The 19,154-nt window shown below is 48.7% G+C and overlaps 1 protein-coding gene across 1 annotated transcript in view; it reads left to right on the top strand.

The window, feature by feature from the left end:
• The window catches only part of ATP5F1A (ATP synthase F1 subunit alpha), a 79,871-nt gene that overhangs the window by 41,002 nt on the left and 19,715 nt on the right, over positions 1-19,154 (top strand). Inside the window, exons 7-10 of the mRNA XM_085846255.1 lie at positions 3,197-3,348; positions 3,450-3,674; positions 3,762-3,869; positions 11,255-11,399. Of these exons, the coding sequence (XP_085702381.1) occupies positions 3,197-3,348; positions 3,450-3,674; positions 3,762-3,869; positions 11,255-11,399 (630 nt within the window). The remainder of the gene's footprint in view (positions 1-3,196; positions 3,349-3,449; positions 3,675-3,761; positions 3,870-11,254; positions 11,400-19,154) is intronic.

Below are 19,154 nucleotides of genomic sequence, written 5' to 3'. Positions count from 1 at the left end.
ATATATGTTGTTGCGGAAATGGCCCTTCGTGTGCTATTAAATATAGGATTAGCCCAGACCCCCCATCAAATGCATGTTTAGCCAGGTTGTTCGGTAAATGGACGCTAAATGTGTGTCGGGAGGCGTAGGATGCATGTTATTGTTCGTCCATTGGTGGTGGACTGAGGTTCTTCTTATTCCTTCCTCTCTCCGGACGAGGCCCCACCCAGTCGGCTGAGGGGGAGTGGCCCAGAGAAGGAGGTGAAACTGAAGGGAGGAGCCAGTTGGCTTCGAGGCAAGCGAGCAAAGGAAAGGCAGTGTTGAATCTGCCGGGAGAGAAGCTGAACCTGAGTGCGCCGAGTCTGCGATCGGCAGTCGTGAAACTGAGCGCCGAGGTGGGGCGCGATCGGCTTTCGTGAGGAGACATCGACGGGTTCATCCTTTGTCCAGTGACGGAGCCTCTGACTGTCCCTACTCACCTCATGGCTCGACGACGTCTTGGAATCCCATGGACCCAGCCTACAGAGCCCAACACCTCGATTTGGCCTGGTCTGGTGAACAGGCCAGGCCTGGACTTGTATGCTGGACCTTGTGCGAAACCAGCTGAAACCCACCATTGACCTGATGGTCTTGTGCAGTCGACATTACGAGAGGTCAGAACTCGCTGAGGAGGGTGTGCGCAAGCGGTGCCTTGAGAAGAATGAGTACGACGCCGCCATCTTGCCACGTGGTGTGCTCGAGCTTGGGGCTCGAATCCGTCGACATCGGCTTGTCACGAGCCACATTCGTGCGTTTGACACTTTCCTCTCGTCCAGGAAACATCACCAAGTACTCTGTCTTGTCTGCATGCTGTCCATGTCTTGTTTGCATGTTGTTTAAGGTTTATCTCGCTAGAATTCCCTTCGAAACCCGTAATTCATAGCTCCCTAGTTAAGAACGGATTATGGATTAATTATAACATTGTAGTGAACGCTTTGCGTTGTCGTCTTCCCCGATTTCCCCCAAAAATCTGGCTGAATCGTATGAAGTTGCCGCTTTGAATTAATTCGTGCCGCGTCGAGGAACGATCCGCTCAATTTGGATATAAAAACCAAAATGGTTAGATTGGTAGACTCTGCTCGGTCTCTGACAAAACCAGTCTGTAACCAGGGTCTATTCGAGACTCGTAACCCGAGAATTGTGCCGAACCAGCTGGCGTTATAACCCCGGAGATGGCGTTAGTTCGGGTGGCGCCGAATCTAACATTTGGCTGTCGAGAGTAGGGTGCGAAAACCCAAACTGGTTACGGACAGTGATTGAAGCAATCGTCCGAATCCCCCCACCCCCAGATCCGTGTGTGTGTGTGTGTGTGTGTGTGTGTGTGTGTGTGTGTGTGTGTGTGTGTGCGCGTGTGTGTGTGTGTGTGTGTGTGTGTGTGTGCGTGTGTGTGTGTGTGTGTGTGTGTGTGTGTGTGTGTGTGTGTGTGTGTGTGTGTGTGTGTGTGTGTGTGTGTGTGTGTCATCACATCTTGTATATTATTTCCGAGTTTGTGGTTTCGTGTCGTGCTATCTTCGACTTTGTTCTGCGCTCGAGTGACGTGATATTCGGCTTATATTATCTCAAAGACCATCTGATGTGCATGGTACAAAAAAAGTAACTAAATGGTTCTGAAACGGTGAAATTGTATTCCACTTACTGCATTAAAGTAAAATTACTACTGATACTCTGCATCAGTTCCTTTCTCAAACACACCCACTCCAACATGTCGCGCAGAGCGCGGGTTATGCTAGTACTACAGTATTTCAAAAAGTTGTGGATGTGTTCGATGACACGAGCAACCAATTGTATTTTGGTTCAGGTCAACAGATCCGGCCTATCAGTGCGATACGAAATGTAAGCTGTTCAGCTTCATGGAGATATGCTTTCTACTGGGAGTGCTGTTCTTGTTGACTTTTTTGTATTCTTTTAACCACCCTAGATTTAGAAAATACCAACTATGTCTTGATAAAAAGCATGCAAAAGAAAGTAACCCAGCTGAGGCAAGAAAAAGGAAGTTTGAAGAAACGCCTGATTTGAAATCTTACTAGAAACGTCTGAAGACGGACATTGATGCTGTGACAAAATCTGCTGATAAACTGACACTAATGGCTAAGAAGAACAGTAATTTAGCATACATCATCAAATGTAACGGCTTGTGCAAGTCTGCAAAGGAGAAATATGAAGTGTTGAAGCAAATACAAAGAACACCTGGAGTATGTGATGTTTTCATGAATTGGACTGTTCACAGAATTATTTTTTAGGAGGAAAGTGGCCAGGCTGTTGCCAGGTTTCAATCTGTGGACTGGAAAAGTAGCAATTTTTTAGTTATTGTTTTTTGTTTTTTTTAAATACTTTATTCTGTTAAGAGCTGTGACAGAAGCTCGTGATTGATGTTGCAAAAAGTACAACTTCGAATGCTTCTGTGGTAGGACATGCTGAGCTCATCTATTTTGCCTGTAGGTATACATGTATTGATGAAATATTCAATGGAATAACTGAAAAACAAGGTGCCATTCTTATTATTGTGGTTTATTCCATTGTTGCATGAAACATTTGTACTGCATTAAACTCTTGGAAATTTGAATTTGCAATCGCTGTGTCAACCTTAATGGGGATACCAGAATTGTCAAAGACTTTAAGGCCATTAAACCTGTCCATACTGATTGAGCAACGTATCCTAAGAATCATCATTTGCTGTGAGATGCTAATAACACAAGTGTTTGGCCTCTATTGCCACACTGGGAACCACCAGCCCTAAGAAGTGAGCCATATTCCAGAGCACGTCGGATGAAGTCCTTCACGGTCTGAGGAATGCAGATAAGGACATTTCCCCATGGAGCTTAAACAGATTGCGGCCATTTTGAAATGCTCGCTTTGAGACTCCATCTGGCCAAAAATATGGTAACTTTGACCCTCAACAGCTCCAGAAGCAGAACCGCTCGCAGAAACTGGCAAAAAATGGGGGTTTTTTTTGGTCAGGGGAAGAGCCATTCCTACTGGTCCAAATGAAGGGTCAAAGTGAAATTGTGGGTTTTCTCTTCAAGGGGATATTCCAGGTACATTATCAGTTGCTTATCTTCTTGAGATTGGCAAAGATGGATACTGCTGTATTTTGCTTGGAGGGGTGAGTGACTGTAATGTGTTGGTCATTACTTTGTTTCTGTTTGAGTCCCAATCACCTTTTCCTTTTGTCCAATAGATGCCATGAAGTATACCATTGTTGTGTCTGCTACTGCTTCGGATGCGGCTCCTTTGCAGTATTTGGCTCCCTACTCCGGCTGTTCCATGGGCGAGTACTTCCGTGACAATGGCAAACATGCGCTCATCATATATGATGATCTTTCCAAGCAGGTGGGCACCTGTATTGTTGCCTCTGTTGGGTGGTGATTTTGTGGCCAATTATTGTCATTCAACACAGTTGCTTGTAATGCTCATGACTTGTTCCCTGGTAGGCGGTGGCATACCGGCAGATGTCTTTGTTGCTGCGCCGTCCACCAGGCCGAGAGGCCTATCCTGGTGATGTTTTCTACCTGCACTCCCGCTTGCTTGAGCGAGCGGCCAAAATGAATGATAACTTTGGAGGTGGCTCGTTGACTGCCCTTCCTGTCATTGAGACTCAGGCTGGTGATGTGTCAGCATACATCCCTACCAATGTGATCTCCATCACTGATGGCCAGGTCTGCCTTTGCCCAGTCTTGGTTTTTATTTGATGTAGTTTGCAATCCATTGTGACTTCTCTGACTGGATCTTCTCTTCTGGGCCAGATCTTCCTCGAGACTGAGCTGTTCTTCAAAGGCATCCGCCCTGCCATTAATGTCGGCCTCTCAGTATCCCGTGTGGGTTCTGCTGCTCAGACCAAGGCCATGAAGCAGGTATTTTAACCGTGAAAGAAATGTTACTGAAAAGTATGTGAACAGGGGCATGGTTAGATTAAACAACATTTTAAAAAAATTTCAGGGGTGTTGGGGGGGGGGGGGTTGAAAATCATTCCATAGAGCTGATTATAATGACTAGTACCAGCACTCTGTTACCGAAATTTATGCACCGTCTAATATGAAAACAATCATAACTTGGGGCATTGTGTTTATCTATAAATGCGCATAAGAAATCGAGAAATTATTAGAATACACGAAGTCATCACTCCCGGAAGCCCGTACGTTGTAACCCGTAATGGGGAACGTGGCTGTGCTTCCCTTCCCCATCGGCCACGCACACGCAACAACGCGTCTTCCCATTGGTTTGGTAAATAAATGGCCAGAACTTGGGAAGCACTTGTCCGATTAATATCAAACCTTGAAAAGGCACATCCTCAGGTCCCCAGCAATATACCTGGCAAGTTTCAATTAGATCGAACCAGAGGTTGTCGAGAAACAGCACACGCACACGCACACGCACACGCACACGCACACTCTCTCTCTCTCTCTCTCTCTCTCTCCTGGAATTATAGATAGATGCAAATTAGACACGAGAACTTCCACTGTATCTGAATCAGAATTTTCTGAATGTCTAAGTCCTTTTTGAGATCCGTCTGCGTGTTTATTATCTTCTCTGACCCCTTTGTTGGTTTCATTTATTTGATCTATTGTTCATCTGTCTGTTTCCTATCTGAACCCCTCTGCTCATGATTGAGGGAATAGTTTCAAATCCTGTCTACCACTAGTTTGTACACTGTCCACACATGTCCTTGTAATTCATTTTTTAAAAGTGATGTTTCCTCATGTCCTTGTCTTCCATGTGACTTAAATGCAAGCTCCACTCACCTTAGATTGTTGCATAAAGGAAAAAAATAAAATGGAAAGAAAAACAAGGCAAAAATTATGGAATTTTAATTCAGCTCTTGTAAATAGCATTATAACATTTGATTCTTCATTTCAGTGATGGATACAAATTAAGCAGCCAAAGCTTTACCTGTAGACTTTGTCACATGGTTTTTTTTTTTCTTTTAGTGTTTACACCTCTGCGTAGCAGTCATAATGTGCAATTGTTATTGGCACAGCACCTGTGTGGGTGATGGTATGATCGGTACTGTATTGGAATACCTTTGGTTAGGTGCTCGCAAAACTTTCCAGTCCATGCTATGCTTTTCTTCATCGGTGCCGTGAGTCTCGAAAGAGATCCCTCGTTGCCCAGTGTTGTCATTTCTTCATGTTGCCTATATGATAAGCTCGCTCTCCCTTACCCACCAGAATAATGTGTGCATAAGCCTGGTGTTGGCTTGGTGGTTTGGATGGCTGGTTTGGGATTTTAGGGTCCTGAGTTTAAGCCCCATTGGCTACTGAATTAACACCAGGTGGGGTTGACTCGGCCTGTCATCCTTCCGAGGTTGGCGAGATGAGTACCAGTCTACTGGTATAGTGGCACAGCATCAGCGGCATAGTCGTGCCCTGACAAAATGATAGCAACCCGGCAGCTGAGCTGCCATATACAAGAAGAAGAAGAAGAACTTGTGTGCCTGACCTGTTAAATTCAGAGAGTTTCGATTTGCACGTATCTGCCTTCTGTGATTAAATAGTAAATATTTTGTAATACTTACTGCCTTGATAGGTCCTCCCCGCCCCCGCGCCCTTCTTTCGAACCGTGTGCATGTTTGAGTTTGCTTCCAGGGTACTGTTCTGGCCTGTTTAATGCGTTTCGTTTTTTTATTTGGCTTTGTCCATGTTGGTGTTGTATTTTCCCAGAATTGCTGGAATGTAGTTTGTCTGACAAATAAAGGACCTGTAGTCTCATACAAACCTGTCAAACATCCCTACCTCCATCCAGTTGCCCTTGGAGGAATACTTAACCATGAATCAACCATAAAATTGCCATTCTGGCTTTTTCCAAAAAAGTCCTCTGCAGTGTGAAGGAGCTACCAGGGTTGCTGCTTTGTTTTAAGTATCTGTTCTTTCTTTGATTTCTCCAACATTGAAAGCCTGGCCTTGTTTGTGCACAATGCCTTTCTTTAAACTCTTATCAATATGATTCAGTAGTTAACTTTTTTGCATTTGTATCGATGTTTATTATTATTTTTTTAATGCCACCACTGCCAGAGGCATTTTTAGGGTGGTTGTCTGTCCATGTGTGCTTCCATTGCAATAACATGTAAACCAATGGTGGGATTGTTGACTGAATTTGCTATAACAATGAAGTGTAATTCAAAGATTAACTGATTACATTTTGGGTTGAAAAGGCCAAAGGTTAAAGTGACCTTTCATTTAACATCTGATATTATAATGATTTGTGAATCACTCGATTTCAAGCAAAGTTGATACATTTATGGATTGAAATACAAATATGAACTTTCATACTTAAAATATGTAATACATGGTCAAATGTCGTGTGCCCTTCAAAAATCATTTTGCAGATGGACTGAACTTGCATTACTCAAGTTAGAAGCATCTGATGGTCTCTTCAACTCTTGTTTGTTTGTTTGTTTGTTTGTTTGTTTGTTTTTTTCTTTTTCTTTTTCACTCGCCCCTCTCTCCCTCTCTCCTTCTCGCCCTCTCTCGCCTTCTCGCCCTCTCTCGCCTTCTCTCCCTCTCTCGCCTTCTCTCCCTCTCTCGCCTTCTCTCCCTCCTCTCTCGCCTTCTCTCCCTCCTCTCTCGCCTTCTCTTCCTCCTCTCTCGCCTTCTCTCACTCCTCTCTCGCCTTCTCTCCCTCCTCTCTCGCCTCCTCTCGCCTCCTCTCTCGCCTCCTCTCTCGCCTCCTCTCTCGCCTCCTCTCTCGCCTCCTCTCTCGCCTCCTCTCTCGCCTCCTCTCTCGCCTCCTCTCTCGCCTCCTCTCTCGCCTCCTCTCTCGCCTCCTCTCTCGCCTCCTCTCTCGCCTCCTCTCTCGCCTTCTCTCGCCTTCTCTCCCTCCTCTCTCGCCTTCTCTCCCTCCTCTCTCGCCTTCTCTCCCTCCTCTCTCGCCTTCTCTCCCTCCTCTCTCGCCTTCTCTCCCTCCTCTCTCGCCTTCTCTCCCTCCTCTCTCGCCTTCTCTCCCTCCTCTCTCGCCTTCTCTCCCTCCTCTCTCGCCTTCTCTCCCTCCCTCTCTCGCCTTCTCTCCCTCCTCTCTCGCCTTCTCTCCCTCCTCTCTCGCCTTCTCTCCCTCCTCTCTCGCCTTCTCTCCCTCCTCTCTCGCCTTCTCTCCCTCCTCTCTCGCCTTCTCTCCCTCCTCTCTCGCCTTCTCTCCCTCCTCTCTCGCCTTCTCTCCCTCCTCTCTCGCCTTCTCTCCCTCCTCTCTCGCCTTCTCTCCCTCCTCTCTCGCCTTCTCTCCCTCCTCTCTCGCCTTCTCTCCCTCCTCTCTCGCCTTCTCTCCCTCCTCTCTCGCCTTCTCTCCCTCCTCTCTCGCCTTCTCTCCCTCCTCTCTCGCCTTCTCTCCCTCCTCTCTCGCCTTCTCTCCCTCCTCTCTCGCCTTCTCTCCCTCCTCTCTCGCCTTCTCTCCCTCCTCTCTCGCCTTCTCTCCCTCCTCTCTCGCCTTCTCTCCCTCCTCTCTCGCCTTCTCTCCCTCCTCTCTCGCCTTCTCTCCCTCCTCTCTCGCCTTCTCTCCCTCCTCTCTCGCCTTCTCTCCCTCCTCTCTCGCCTTCTCTCCCTCCTCTCTCGCCTTCTCTCCCTCCTCTCTCGCCTTCTCTCCCTCCTCTCTCGCCTTCTCTCCCTCCTCTCTCGCCTTCTCTCCCTCCTCTCTCGCCTTCTCTCCCTCCTCTCTCGCCTTCTCTCCCTCCTCTCTCGCCTTCTCTCCCTCCTCTCTCGCCTTCTCTCCCTCCTCTCTCGCCTTCTCTCCCTCCTCTCTCGCCTTCTCTCCCTCCTCTCTCGCCTTCTCTCCCTCCTCTCTCGCCTTCTCTCCCTCCTCTCTCGCCTTCTCTCCCTCCTCTCTCGCCTTCTCTCCCTCCTCTCTCGCCTTCTCTCCCTCCTCTCTCGCCTTCTCTCCCTCCTCTCTCGCCTTCTCTCCCTCCTCTCTCGCCTTCTCTCCCTCCTCTCTCGCCTTCTCTCCCTCCTCTCTCGCCTTCTCTCCCTCCTCTCTCGCCTTCTCTCCCTCCTCTCTCGCCTTCTCTCCCTCCTCTCTCCCCTTCTCTCCCTCCTCTCTCTCCTTCTCTCCCTCCTCTCTCGCCTTCTCTCCCTCCTCTCTCGCCTTCTCTCCCTCCTCTCTCGCCTTCTCTCCCTCCTCTCTCGCCTTCTCTCCCTCCTCTCTCGCCTTCTCTCCCTCCTCTCTCGCCTTCTCTCCCTCCTCTCTCGCCTTCTCTCCCTCCTCTCTCGCCTTCTCTCCCTCCTCTCTCGCCTTCTCTCCCTCCTCTCTCGCCTTCTCTCCCTCCCTCTCTCGCCTTCTCTCCCTCCTCTCTCGCCTTCTCTCCCTCCTCTCTCGCCTTCTCTCCCTCCTCCTCTCTCGCCTTCTCTCCCTCCCCTCTCGCCTTCTCTCCCTCCCCTCTCGCCTTCTCTCCCTCCCCTCTCGCCTTCTCTCCTCTCCCCTCTCCCTCTCGCCTTCTCTCCCTCTCCCCTCTCTCCCCTCTCGCCTTCTCTCCCTCTCCCCTCTCGCCTTCTCTCCCTCTCCCCTCTCGCCTTCTCTCCCTCCCCTCTCCCCTCTCGCCCTCTCCCCTCTCCCCCTCTCCCCTCTCGCCTTCTCGCCCTCTCCCCTCTCCCCCTCGCTCTATTCACAGTGGGTTGGCATCCAACGTGGATGGAAGCATATCCATTGACACATTCATGGAAAATTCCACTTTCCAGATAATTGTGCATATGCAAACTCAACACGTCTGTAATTACTTTGTTCCTTGTTTGCAGGTTATCTCCCCCCTCCCCCCCCCAAAAAGATTTACACCACATATGCTGCATGTCTGTGTTGTTTAAACATTGTCCCCAAAATTGTTTCATAAGTGAGTATCCTTTCTTTTAATTTGACTTTCTTGATGTATATAATTATCTTTGTGCCCTATTTTTCGGTGTATAAATCCACAGGCCCCCCTAACAAACGGATGCCACGTTGTCAGGTGGAATGAAAACCCGTCATTCTTGTTACAAAAACAGCTAAAATTGATGAAAAAGCGGCCGAAATTGAAACCAACACTAATTACGGTCGCAAAAGCAAATATAACCGAAACCAACACGTTTATTCTACACACAAGAACGGTCAATCCCAAAATAGAACGGTAGGGAATGGAAGCAAGATTGGTTAGTTCCGTCGCGAAACAAAATGCATTCATTCAGGTTACTGCAGTGCGAACAAGATGGTGGATGCAGTAGAACGACCTGTTACGGTATGTAAATTTTTAGTGCTTGTGCCTCAAACATAAATGTAATATAGATAATATATAGTGGGTCGTACCTGATGTAGTTTTAATAATTTATTAAACCGAATTTTGTTGTGGTGATGTTTGGTTTGCCTGTATTTCGAGCCCCCGAGTGAAGGATCGCTAGTTGTGTATGCCCAGTTCAACATAGGGGATTGTGTATGGAATCTTTTTACAGTTTTTACTTCATATTAACTTTATTTTATTGGAATTTGCAATTTATTATTACTATCAAATTTTACCTCTTGCAAATATAAACTATCAATCGTCACTGATCGCTGCAGCACGGGGGCACGAATTACACGAAATGTCAGCCACACATTACGTCAAGAGGGCGCATTTATCGCTGCTTGTATAATATCCCATACCACAAACGGGTTTTCATTAAGACATGATATATTCAAGGCAGACGACGTTAAAGTTAACTTACCATAACTTCAAGAACTTTTCAAGCCGCCATGTTTTCCACGTTATGGTAACCGGAATGAATCGCTTTCGCTTCAGTCTCCGCCGTTTCGAGACGGAAATAACCGATGTTGCTTCCATTCCCCACCAATCTATTTCGGGATTGACCGTTCTTGTGTCCGTCACGACAGTTCTTGCGTGTAGAATAAACGTGTTTGTTTCGGTTATATTTGCTATTGCGACCGTAATTACTGTGTTGGTTTCAATTTTGGCCGCTTTTTCATCAATTTTAGCTGTTTTTGTAACAAGAATGACGGTTTTCATTCCCTCCGACAACGTTGGCGTCAGTTTGTTAGGGGGGCCTGAATCCATGTGGAGTGCAAGTCAAATTGGCTAATGTTCTCATTTTTATTTATTTGTTTATTTAATATCTTTCGTTCATGGATCGGTCGATTTGGAGTACAAGATGAAGCAAAATAAAGTATGCTTGTTCGCAGAACTGTCAGCGCAATGGAGGTGTCAACACCTCCCTGATACCCACAAGGCATAGCTTGCTACTGTACTTACAGCGTTATGAATATTAATGAGCTATTTTGTGCATATTATTTGAATTACTTTGTGGGGTGACCTTTCAGATAAATTAGAAATGTAAATAGTTTTTCAACATGTATGTTATCATATCGAGGTACAGCATAGCATTTAAAACAAGCTGCGGATCTCATCAGCATGACTCCGAGCACATTACATTTTGCCAGTGCCGAACACGTAATCTCACTGACGCTGTATTCGGTATTCCCTGTCCACAGCCATGTTCCCGCCATTTTCATCGGTGAACTGAAATTTCAATGTAAAATCGGCCCTGTACGTGCTTTTCTGGAAAGGCAATCTGTGTGCCTTTCCGTGAAGCATTTTGACATGACCTCATATACATATGATTTAGGATTGAAAGGAATGAATTTGATGTAATTGGTGAGTGTGGATTGTTATTGATTGGATTAACGTTTGATTGCGCACCTATTCGGCGAACATTCCAGGCAATGGTTTCTGTCATGCGTTTTAAATTGACAATCGCAAACACTCGGAATACATCTTTCAATCCTGAGAAGTCCCTCTTTCCGAAAGGACCACACCGCACACCGCATTGATTTTGTCAACCCTCTCGCAGAGGTTCAGTAACTCAAACTCCTTGAGTTTCACTCTTAGCCTTGATCTCTCTTGGACAAGCCACATTTCAAAATTGGCCTCCAAAGCCAAATGCTGACCTCGGCATCCTTGGCAAGCCTGAGCTTGTCTTTACCTGCAATGCTTTCATGCGCAGCTTGATGGAGTACTGCTCTCCCTTCTGAGCTGGTGCCCCTACCTCACACCTTGCTCAGTTTAACACCGTGGAAAGCAAGGCTTTTCGAGACCACTTGTCTGTGTGAATGAGCAAAATGAAAGGAAATACCATTGTGGAATAAGTTTGTGTAAAATTATTGAGAAATAATCGACCAATCTGGTACCATGACCATGTTATGCAGCATTTGCCTATCCATGGGAGATTGTGAAGTTTAACATAACATGTCCAAGGCATCTGCGGTCATCAATGATTCTCACTCCACGATTCTCCTTCAGGTGGCTGGTTCCATGAAGCTGGAGCTGGCGCTGTACCGAGAAGTGGCCGCCTTTGCGCAGTTTGGCTCTGACCTAGATGCGTCAACGCAGCAGTTGCTCAATCGTGGGGTCCGTCTCACAGAGCTGCTCAAACAAGGCCAGTACGGTACGCAGGCCTTTTTTGTGGTACAAGTGTAGTTCTGTGTGTGTGTTTTCACTTTCAAAAATGGTTTTTTCCTGCAACTGCTTGTCTTATTGATGCAAAGCTTTAAAAAATGAGGACTCCCCATGGAGACTATTTTATTGCTCACTCTGTCAGCTCACATGGTATGGCAACCAAATTTGATTAAAGGTAAAAATTTGGGCATTTTCTTCAAAACTACTCAACAAAAATAAAAATTGAAACTTGGCATAAGTCATCAACTCCCCATGGGCCATACAGAGGGATAACAATGATGTAATTGGTGAAGTGGTATTCCAGCCATAATTGGTTTATTTGAAATCTTTATCTGAAAAATCTGAAACTTCATATTGTTGTGGTTCTGCACACAACATGCAGTGATCCCAAGGCAGTTATTTAATTGGTTTTCGTTATCGTTAGTCTTCCCCTCATGTCTCGTGGTTAAATGGGATGAACTGCGTTGTGGTGTTCTCATCGCTAGGTCTTTTTCCATCCCCTGTATCATCCCTCAATCTCTAACCTTTTCCCCCTTTATCGCAGACAAGCCAGGCAAGCACGCACGTTACACTACAAGCACTTCTAGCAGGTTCACGCTGCAAGCGCTCCCTGCCGACAGTACATTGTTCCTTCACGATTGGATACCATTATCCATACTAATGTGCATGCCAGTTCTCAATCATCCCCTCACCTCAAACCTCATCGAGCTCCCCAAATTTCACCATCTACACCGCTCCTGCCTTCCACACACAGGGAAAATACTCCCACGACCGTTCACGCTCCTACCTCACTGCAATTCACCATTCCACTTCAAGCACCACATGGCGCTGGCCACTACCCTGGGTGCCACGTGGCGATCAACAGCTCCCCAAGCAATGCAATTACCACCACCTTTCACAGAGAACATGCCCGTATGGGTGTCCTGCTCTGTGACCATCCTAACTGCCCTCACACAGTTATTAAACCGTAACGAAACCTCAAGGGACGAGGAGGGGGGATGTGGGATGGGCGATTGGAGGACTTGACATGGAGCCCGAACGTGTGTTGTGGCTCGTGGAGGGATCCAGGGTACTGTGAGAAGTCCGCTACAATTCGATGTTGAATTCTCGATCAGGGCCAGGGATCGTGGCCCCATGTAAAGTGAGGAGCTCAGAGCCATGCCAAGGGGTGTGTGCGTGTGTGCGTGTGTGCGTGCGTTCCTGTGTACCTGTTCTGGCATAAATTAAGATCGTGGCCCCATGTAAAGTGAGGAGCTCAGAGCCATGCCAAGGTGTGCGTGCGTGCGCGCCTACCTGTTCGAGCATAAATTAAGACTGGAAGGTATATAGGATAACTGTCTGCTTTGTAAGATTGCATATCTTTTGCCACCCCTCAAATTCCTTGCTTTCCCTGCTGTACATACCAATCAATCCCATCCATTATGCTACATAACTGTCCTCGTTTTTTGTTAAATGTGCTATTTAGAAATTTTCCAAGCTCGTTTTTGTATTTTTTTTTTCCATTTGGTCCAGCATGGCCCCCACCCTCGCTTCGTTGGGACATTATTTCTCAGCGATCTTTTTTGTAGGCTGTACGTGCTTGGCTGCATCTTATCTGGTTAAAGCAAGTACTACCAAAGGCGTGTTCCCTGGTATGAAATTACGTGATTTAGGTAAATGGTTTTGTATGGAGGATCCCAAATCACACGGTCGAGTTATTGGCGTTTGCGGTCGATTTAGTGACCTGCCACGTCACAAAGTTATTCGCGTGCATCAGCTTTCTATTCTGATGAGTCCGGCGAGTAACCTGAGGCAGTCCATCCCTTGTGGTCTCTCCGTGTTGCTGGGTCCACCACAATTTCCACACATGTATGTATGTTTATGTATATATTGTTACGGTTGTGGAAATTCACAGAACACCATACTGGTCCTTCAGATCAGTTATGTCGATAAGTGCTTGTTCACAATAGATTTCCCCACCGATGTTTAACGGGCAATTATTAGTGTGCAGGGCTGTGAATTTTCAGTATGCCGTTATTCTTTTGCTGTCTTTATTTTTGAACAACCACCTCCAAAACTACAACCACCTTCTCCACAACCGTCACAATCCCCACAGACAACACCCCCCCCCCCCCAACGAATAACATCTCCGCCAACCAATGCGGTGGATCTCAACACTCCAAAAGTGGATAAGAACGAAAGCTATGGCAAAGGCAACGGCAGTGGAAAGGGCCCGATTCACCAAGGGAAAACGCCCTTTCTGGAAGATTCCCTCGCGCGCCGGGAAGAGAGGGGCGAGGCTCCGTGGCTATTAAAAGGAGGCGTGGGTTGACGCCAGTGGAGTTGTTGAAGGGAGTTGTTGTAGAGGGTGGTTTCAAGGGAGTTGTAGAGTGGTTGGAAGAGTCGTAAAAGAAGGTCGTTGTTGAGTGAGGGGCTGAGTGGAGGTGGAGAGAGGAGATGCTGACCAGCAGTGGGGTCTGGGGTCTGGAGAACAGAGGCGGACCCGGCGAACAGAGTCCCAAAGATCCACGGACACTGTCGTTTTCTTCCTTTCTTTTCTGGGGTCTTTGAATGGAAGTCTGTGGTGCCTTGTCCCTTCGTAAAACTGGTTAAGTGCATGTGGATAATAATCAGACAACAGCTGTAGGTCTTTTTCTACTCGTGTCCTGCCCCCATTCCCCCATTCAATGCATATGTCGTGTGTGAAATAAATGTCTGTTTAAATGTTGACCTGTTCGTTGCGTCCTTTCCTGTCATTGACTGCCGTTATTACGTACGGAATATTAACTGGCTTTTTAATTGCCGATAAGATAATCAAGTCCGGGGCCTCGCCATAATACACCGCTCGGCAAATCGCAAACGGAACGAGCTGCTTAAGAACGGCTTGTTTTCGTGCAGGCTCCATCGAGGTGCAAATTCCCGGCATTTCTGTCTGCACGCATACTTAGGTAAATCGACAATTCGGCGATCTGACCCTGTCACGCGTGGACAGAAGAGTTGGCTAATTTACGGTGTGGTAAAAACACACCCGGAGCTTGGTTTCGGCATTGATCCAGAAAGCTACAATTGGATTGCCCGTCCCGTTGGCGCGCGGCTGCGATTAGTTAAAAGCGGTCGCGCGCACGCCGAACAGGTGGAGAACCATAACACTGGTGTCAGGAGTGGGATTCAAATCCATCCCGCCTCCAAACCAAATTAACGGAACCGGATCAAGGGTGTGTGAGGCGACCCTCCGGTTCCATCAAATTCCGAGCTTTTAAATTATTTCCGTTACGCAAAATGGCAGCGCAAGGTGAGCAGGCGCAGGGTGGATTAGAAGTAGAAATGTTAGTCAGTGGCCCAGGACGAGATCACCGTGCAGGACATTGCCATGCAGGTTGACTATAAATGGGCGTGGGGGTGGTGGCGGCTTTTGATATCCCCCACCCCCCCCTCCATCAAATTCCTTCCCCGGTCCCCGGCGGATCCGCACCCGGTAAGGGCGAATCGACTGCCACGGGGTTATTTGACGTGAGACATGTTTGAGGCATTGATGGGAGAAATGAAAAGGAGCACACAAAGCAAAATGGACTGTATGGATGCGAAGATGCAGGCATTCAGGAGCGAAACGCAGAGCATGGGGCGAAGCCTGCAGGCGGGCACGAAGGGCATAATGGCAATTGCGGACGACTGAGCTCAAAATGGCGGCGCCACGTGTTGCAGCGAACAAGATGGGGGGGGGGTGGGAGTGTGGATTGTGTTGGCCCCGCAATGGAGGCAGGGGAGGTCATAATAATTCGGGAGACGTGTTGGACGAGACTCGTAACGGCAGAGAGAGTGACGGTAACAGAGTGGGAAAAATTTTATGGGGTGACAGACGTGTACGAGACATGTAGAGATGAGGGAGAGAATAAAGCAAGGGACGGAGGAAACGGAGACGAAGATCCAGGAAGAAACGAAGAGACAGCATAAATAAAATGTATAAAAACGCAGAAGGTCGAGGAGAAACTATACGATAAAGACGAAACTAAAGAAGAGCACACACATAGAGTTAGCGAGGGACAATGAGGGGGAGCTTGGGGAATGTCCCGGGACCCGGTGCGATCAGCAGGATAGCCTTCTTCAGGGACGAGGGTAGGGAATGTGCCCCCTTGAAGCGGATCGCGACGAGGTGAGTCCGGTTGTGCCGAGCGAGTTGGGAGGGTCGAGTGCTGTGGACGGGTACATGCGGAGCTTGGGGGTATGGAGGCCCCGGGACCCCTTGTGGTAGTCCCGGTGTGTGTGTTTCCGAGTGTGGTGGAATGCGTGCTGAAACGCGCACATTGCGTGGGTGAAAGGCTGTGTGTGAGGGAAACACCGTGTATGAGAAACCGCATGTGTGAGGTCATGGTGTGAAAGGGAGATGGCGGTCGGTATGCGGGAACACGCAACCGCGTGCCCGAGTGAGAGTGTCCTGGCGAGGTGTGTGAGCATCATGGCACGTGAGGGTGCATGCGTGGAATTGCGACGAAGACTGCACCAGACGAGGGACAAAGGCTGAGTAGTGGTCGTAGCTATTTCGAGGACCATGCCGGATTCGCACGGCAGCGCGTGGGGTCCGTGCTGTGCTTCGCACGAGGCCGCCACGTGCGCGCCTGCGCGAGTGAAATCCGGTCCGGAAACGCCCGCGGTGGATGTTAGCCGATCCCGTGGACGGACAGAAGGTAGGCTGGGATTGTGAATTTGGAACGGATGGGTTCTCCAGGCGAGCATGCGTGTAAAGCTCCATGGGGAGAGCACATGTGCTCGCGTGGGGAACCCCTCAAAACGCGAGGCTTGCTTGGGATGTGCAGGGTGACGTCGTGGCTGCATGTTTGGAACCCGCAGGAGGGGAATCCCTGCCGGATGTTACTGTCCAAGAAGGGACGGGGAGCGCGAAGCTCGAACAGCTGCCATGACGTCTCGCGAAAAGAGCGCGGTTTGTGAATTGCTGCGCTGGTGCGCAAATGGAGCAAAGCAAGCCTTGCCATTTCGAGTCGACAGGATTCCCTGGGCAAGGGGTGGAAGACCCCCTTGTCTGGGCACAGGATGGCACTAGCTCGGGAGGGGAGGGTTAGCTTGGTTAGACCGGCTTCATGGGGCAGGGACAAGTCCTCATGGTACCCGTGGAATGGTTCGTTTGAGGAATTTCAGTTTAGATTTAGAGTATGGGATTTTTGGATTTGGAGACAGAAACAGACTTTGAATGTGTAGAGGGGACGTAGCTTAGCTACGTCGTGTTAAAAGGATGTGCTATATTGTAAGGGATGTCGTGGGTGCACGAGGTAGTTGAGGGATTTGGGAAGAAGAATGGCAGTGTTCAGCGATGTGTGAGAAGAGAATGGAAAATGTACTTGATGAGGGAGTGAGGGCCAGCGGGCCTGTGTGTATGGAGCGAATGTGGTATGCATGGTGCGATGAGTGATGGGTGGGAATCACTCCTCCCCCCCAAAGAGAACCCGGGGTCAGTGTAATGTGAGTTGGTGGGTTAGTCAAATTGACAAAATGGAGGTCGTTTTGCTGTTGGTGCGAATGTCGGCTCGAAACCCATTTGGAGGGGGTGCAGAAGTCCTGTTGATGGCTGGGAGCGTGGCAGTGAACGGCGAGTATCGCTTCGTGGATACACCGGGTTAGTAGGCCAAGGGCCCAAGGGGGGGGCGGCGGGATAGCGTTGTGGGCATGGGTGGGCCCGCATGATGCGGGGCCCATGGCGCCAAGAGCCATGTGGGCAGTCGTGGGCACGGGCACCCGGGGAAGGAGCCTGTGGCGCCAGCCTGCCACGTGAGCATCGAGGGGGAGTAGCCAGGGAGGGCACTCCCCAAACCTTCGGGAGCTGGTAGGCTCGGAGACAGTAGGCAGGGCTCGGGGGTGCCATAGTTGGATAATCGACAGAGGGTAGTTCCTGCCAAGGGAGCCATGCATCCAGCCATGAGACCGTGCAAGGGCACAAATGGAAAATTTGAGGGCAAGGCCCAAATTTGAAGGGACAGGAATCTTGTTTGATAGAACGAATAGTTTAAGCGACAGGCGCTTTTGGAAAGCCCCCGGGTGGTTAAAAGTTTAAAAAATGTTAGGGTAGATAGGTAAGTGTACCCCTCCGCACCATCCATCCCTTCCCTCGTTGCGGTCCGCTGGACTCACCATGGTAAAGTAGATCGCTGAGATCGAAGGAGGCCATTCTGAGGCTTGATTGGGCCTCAAGACAAGACGCTAGCTCTCCCTTGTTCCCCTCCAGGAAGGGGGCGTGGGGGTTCAGAGTAGCCTGGGTGACACGAGAGGTTAGCCGGACAGACGATAAAGGGGGTTAGGGTAACAAATTATAAAAGGGGGAAAATAATAATAAATTAATATGGGGCTAAATTGGGTTTTTTGCAAATTAAGGGAGTGGGTATGGACAGAGACTGGCAAAGGCGATAGGTTGGGAGGGCGATAGTAGGGTAGGTCCGAGCCCGCCTTCAGACCGGCGGGCACCACCGCACTCCCTCCACACACCTCCAGAACGAGCCCAGAGGCTGGCCAGCTTCACCTGCTGGCCTGTGTTTTGCTACAGCGGCCTGTGTCGGCCTTGCTATGCCTTGTCTGCCTGCCTCTGCCTTGACCCTATGCCTGCTAGCCCTTCTTTGTATTTTCCCCATTCCATCCATCACCATGTGCACCAGGATCATCGCGCAAGTTCTGCAGGGACTGCCCTGCAGGCAGCCACACACGGAGACTGCATTGAGCAGCATGTGCACTGTATTTTGCATCCATCCATCTGCACATGGGGACTGCATTGATGCAACCCGTGCACCATTCATTTTTTTGTTTGCTTGTGTCATTGCCCAGCCAGTGTTCTGCAGAGACTGCCCAGCAGGCAGCCGCACACGGGGACTGCATTGGTGCAGCCCGTGCACCGTTTTGTGTTAATTGCGCTCATTTCAAGGGGGAGGCCTAAGGCTGCATTGGGCAGCTGGCCACATTCAATGTTCATACCTGCATTTGTTTCATGAGCCAGAGACTGCATTTGGGCAGCCTGGCTTCCTGCTTCAAAAATGGCCTGTGGGATGGCGCATAGCTGCCGGGTTGGGGTGAGTTGCCTTCAGCAGCTGAAGAAACAAACAAAAAGAAGGAAGAACATACCAGAAGGGGGCCGTTTTGAACATGGCCCCGAAGACGTCTTGCCTTCAAGCTGCTGAGCACTCACCCACCTGAAAAACCGTTGACATTGCTATGTGCCCTTTTTCCCAGAGTCCATCAGTCCTGGGCCATGGTTTAGTGTAAATTTATAAGGTTAAGGGTACATTGTACATGAGTTGCTCCCCCTGCATATTTGTCGTAGCTCCGGCGATTATAGTTGAGTCGTCTGTATGAGTGAGTTTGTTTAATTAGTTACTCAGCGCGTAGGTTATTTACTTTTGGGACACAGATACACCAAATGTCGCACTCAGGCATCCAGAGGTAAATCGTACTTGGAGAAACTTGCACATGAGGGCACACAAAAATTTGACGACTCGGGACGAGTCGGTAAAAATGGGAGGGGGTAGTGTTACGGTTGTGGAAATTCACAGAACACCATACAGGTCCTTTTGATCAGTTATGTCTAAGTGAGTGTTCAGAATAGGTTTTCCCCACCGATGTTTAACGGGCACTTATTCGTGTGCAGGGCTGTGAATCTTCAGTTAGCGGTTATTCTTTTGCTGTCTCTATTTTGGAACAACCATCTCCTCCAAAACAACAACCACAACCACCACCGCCTTCACAACAACCACCTTCTCCACAACTGTCACTA

This window comes from Eptatretus burgeri, chromosome 11, assembly GCF_056783735.1.
Source record: "Eptatretus burgeri isolate ZD-2024b chromosome 11, Ebu_testis_v1, whole genome shotgun sequence".
Taxonomy (NCBI): Eukaryota; Metazoa; Chordata; class Myxini; order Myxiniformes; family Myxinidae; genus Eptatretus; species Eptatretus burgeri.
The sequence above is the reverse complement of the archived record's forward strand: the minus strand, read 5'-3'. Positions and strand labels throughout refer to the sequence as shown.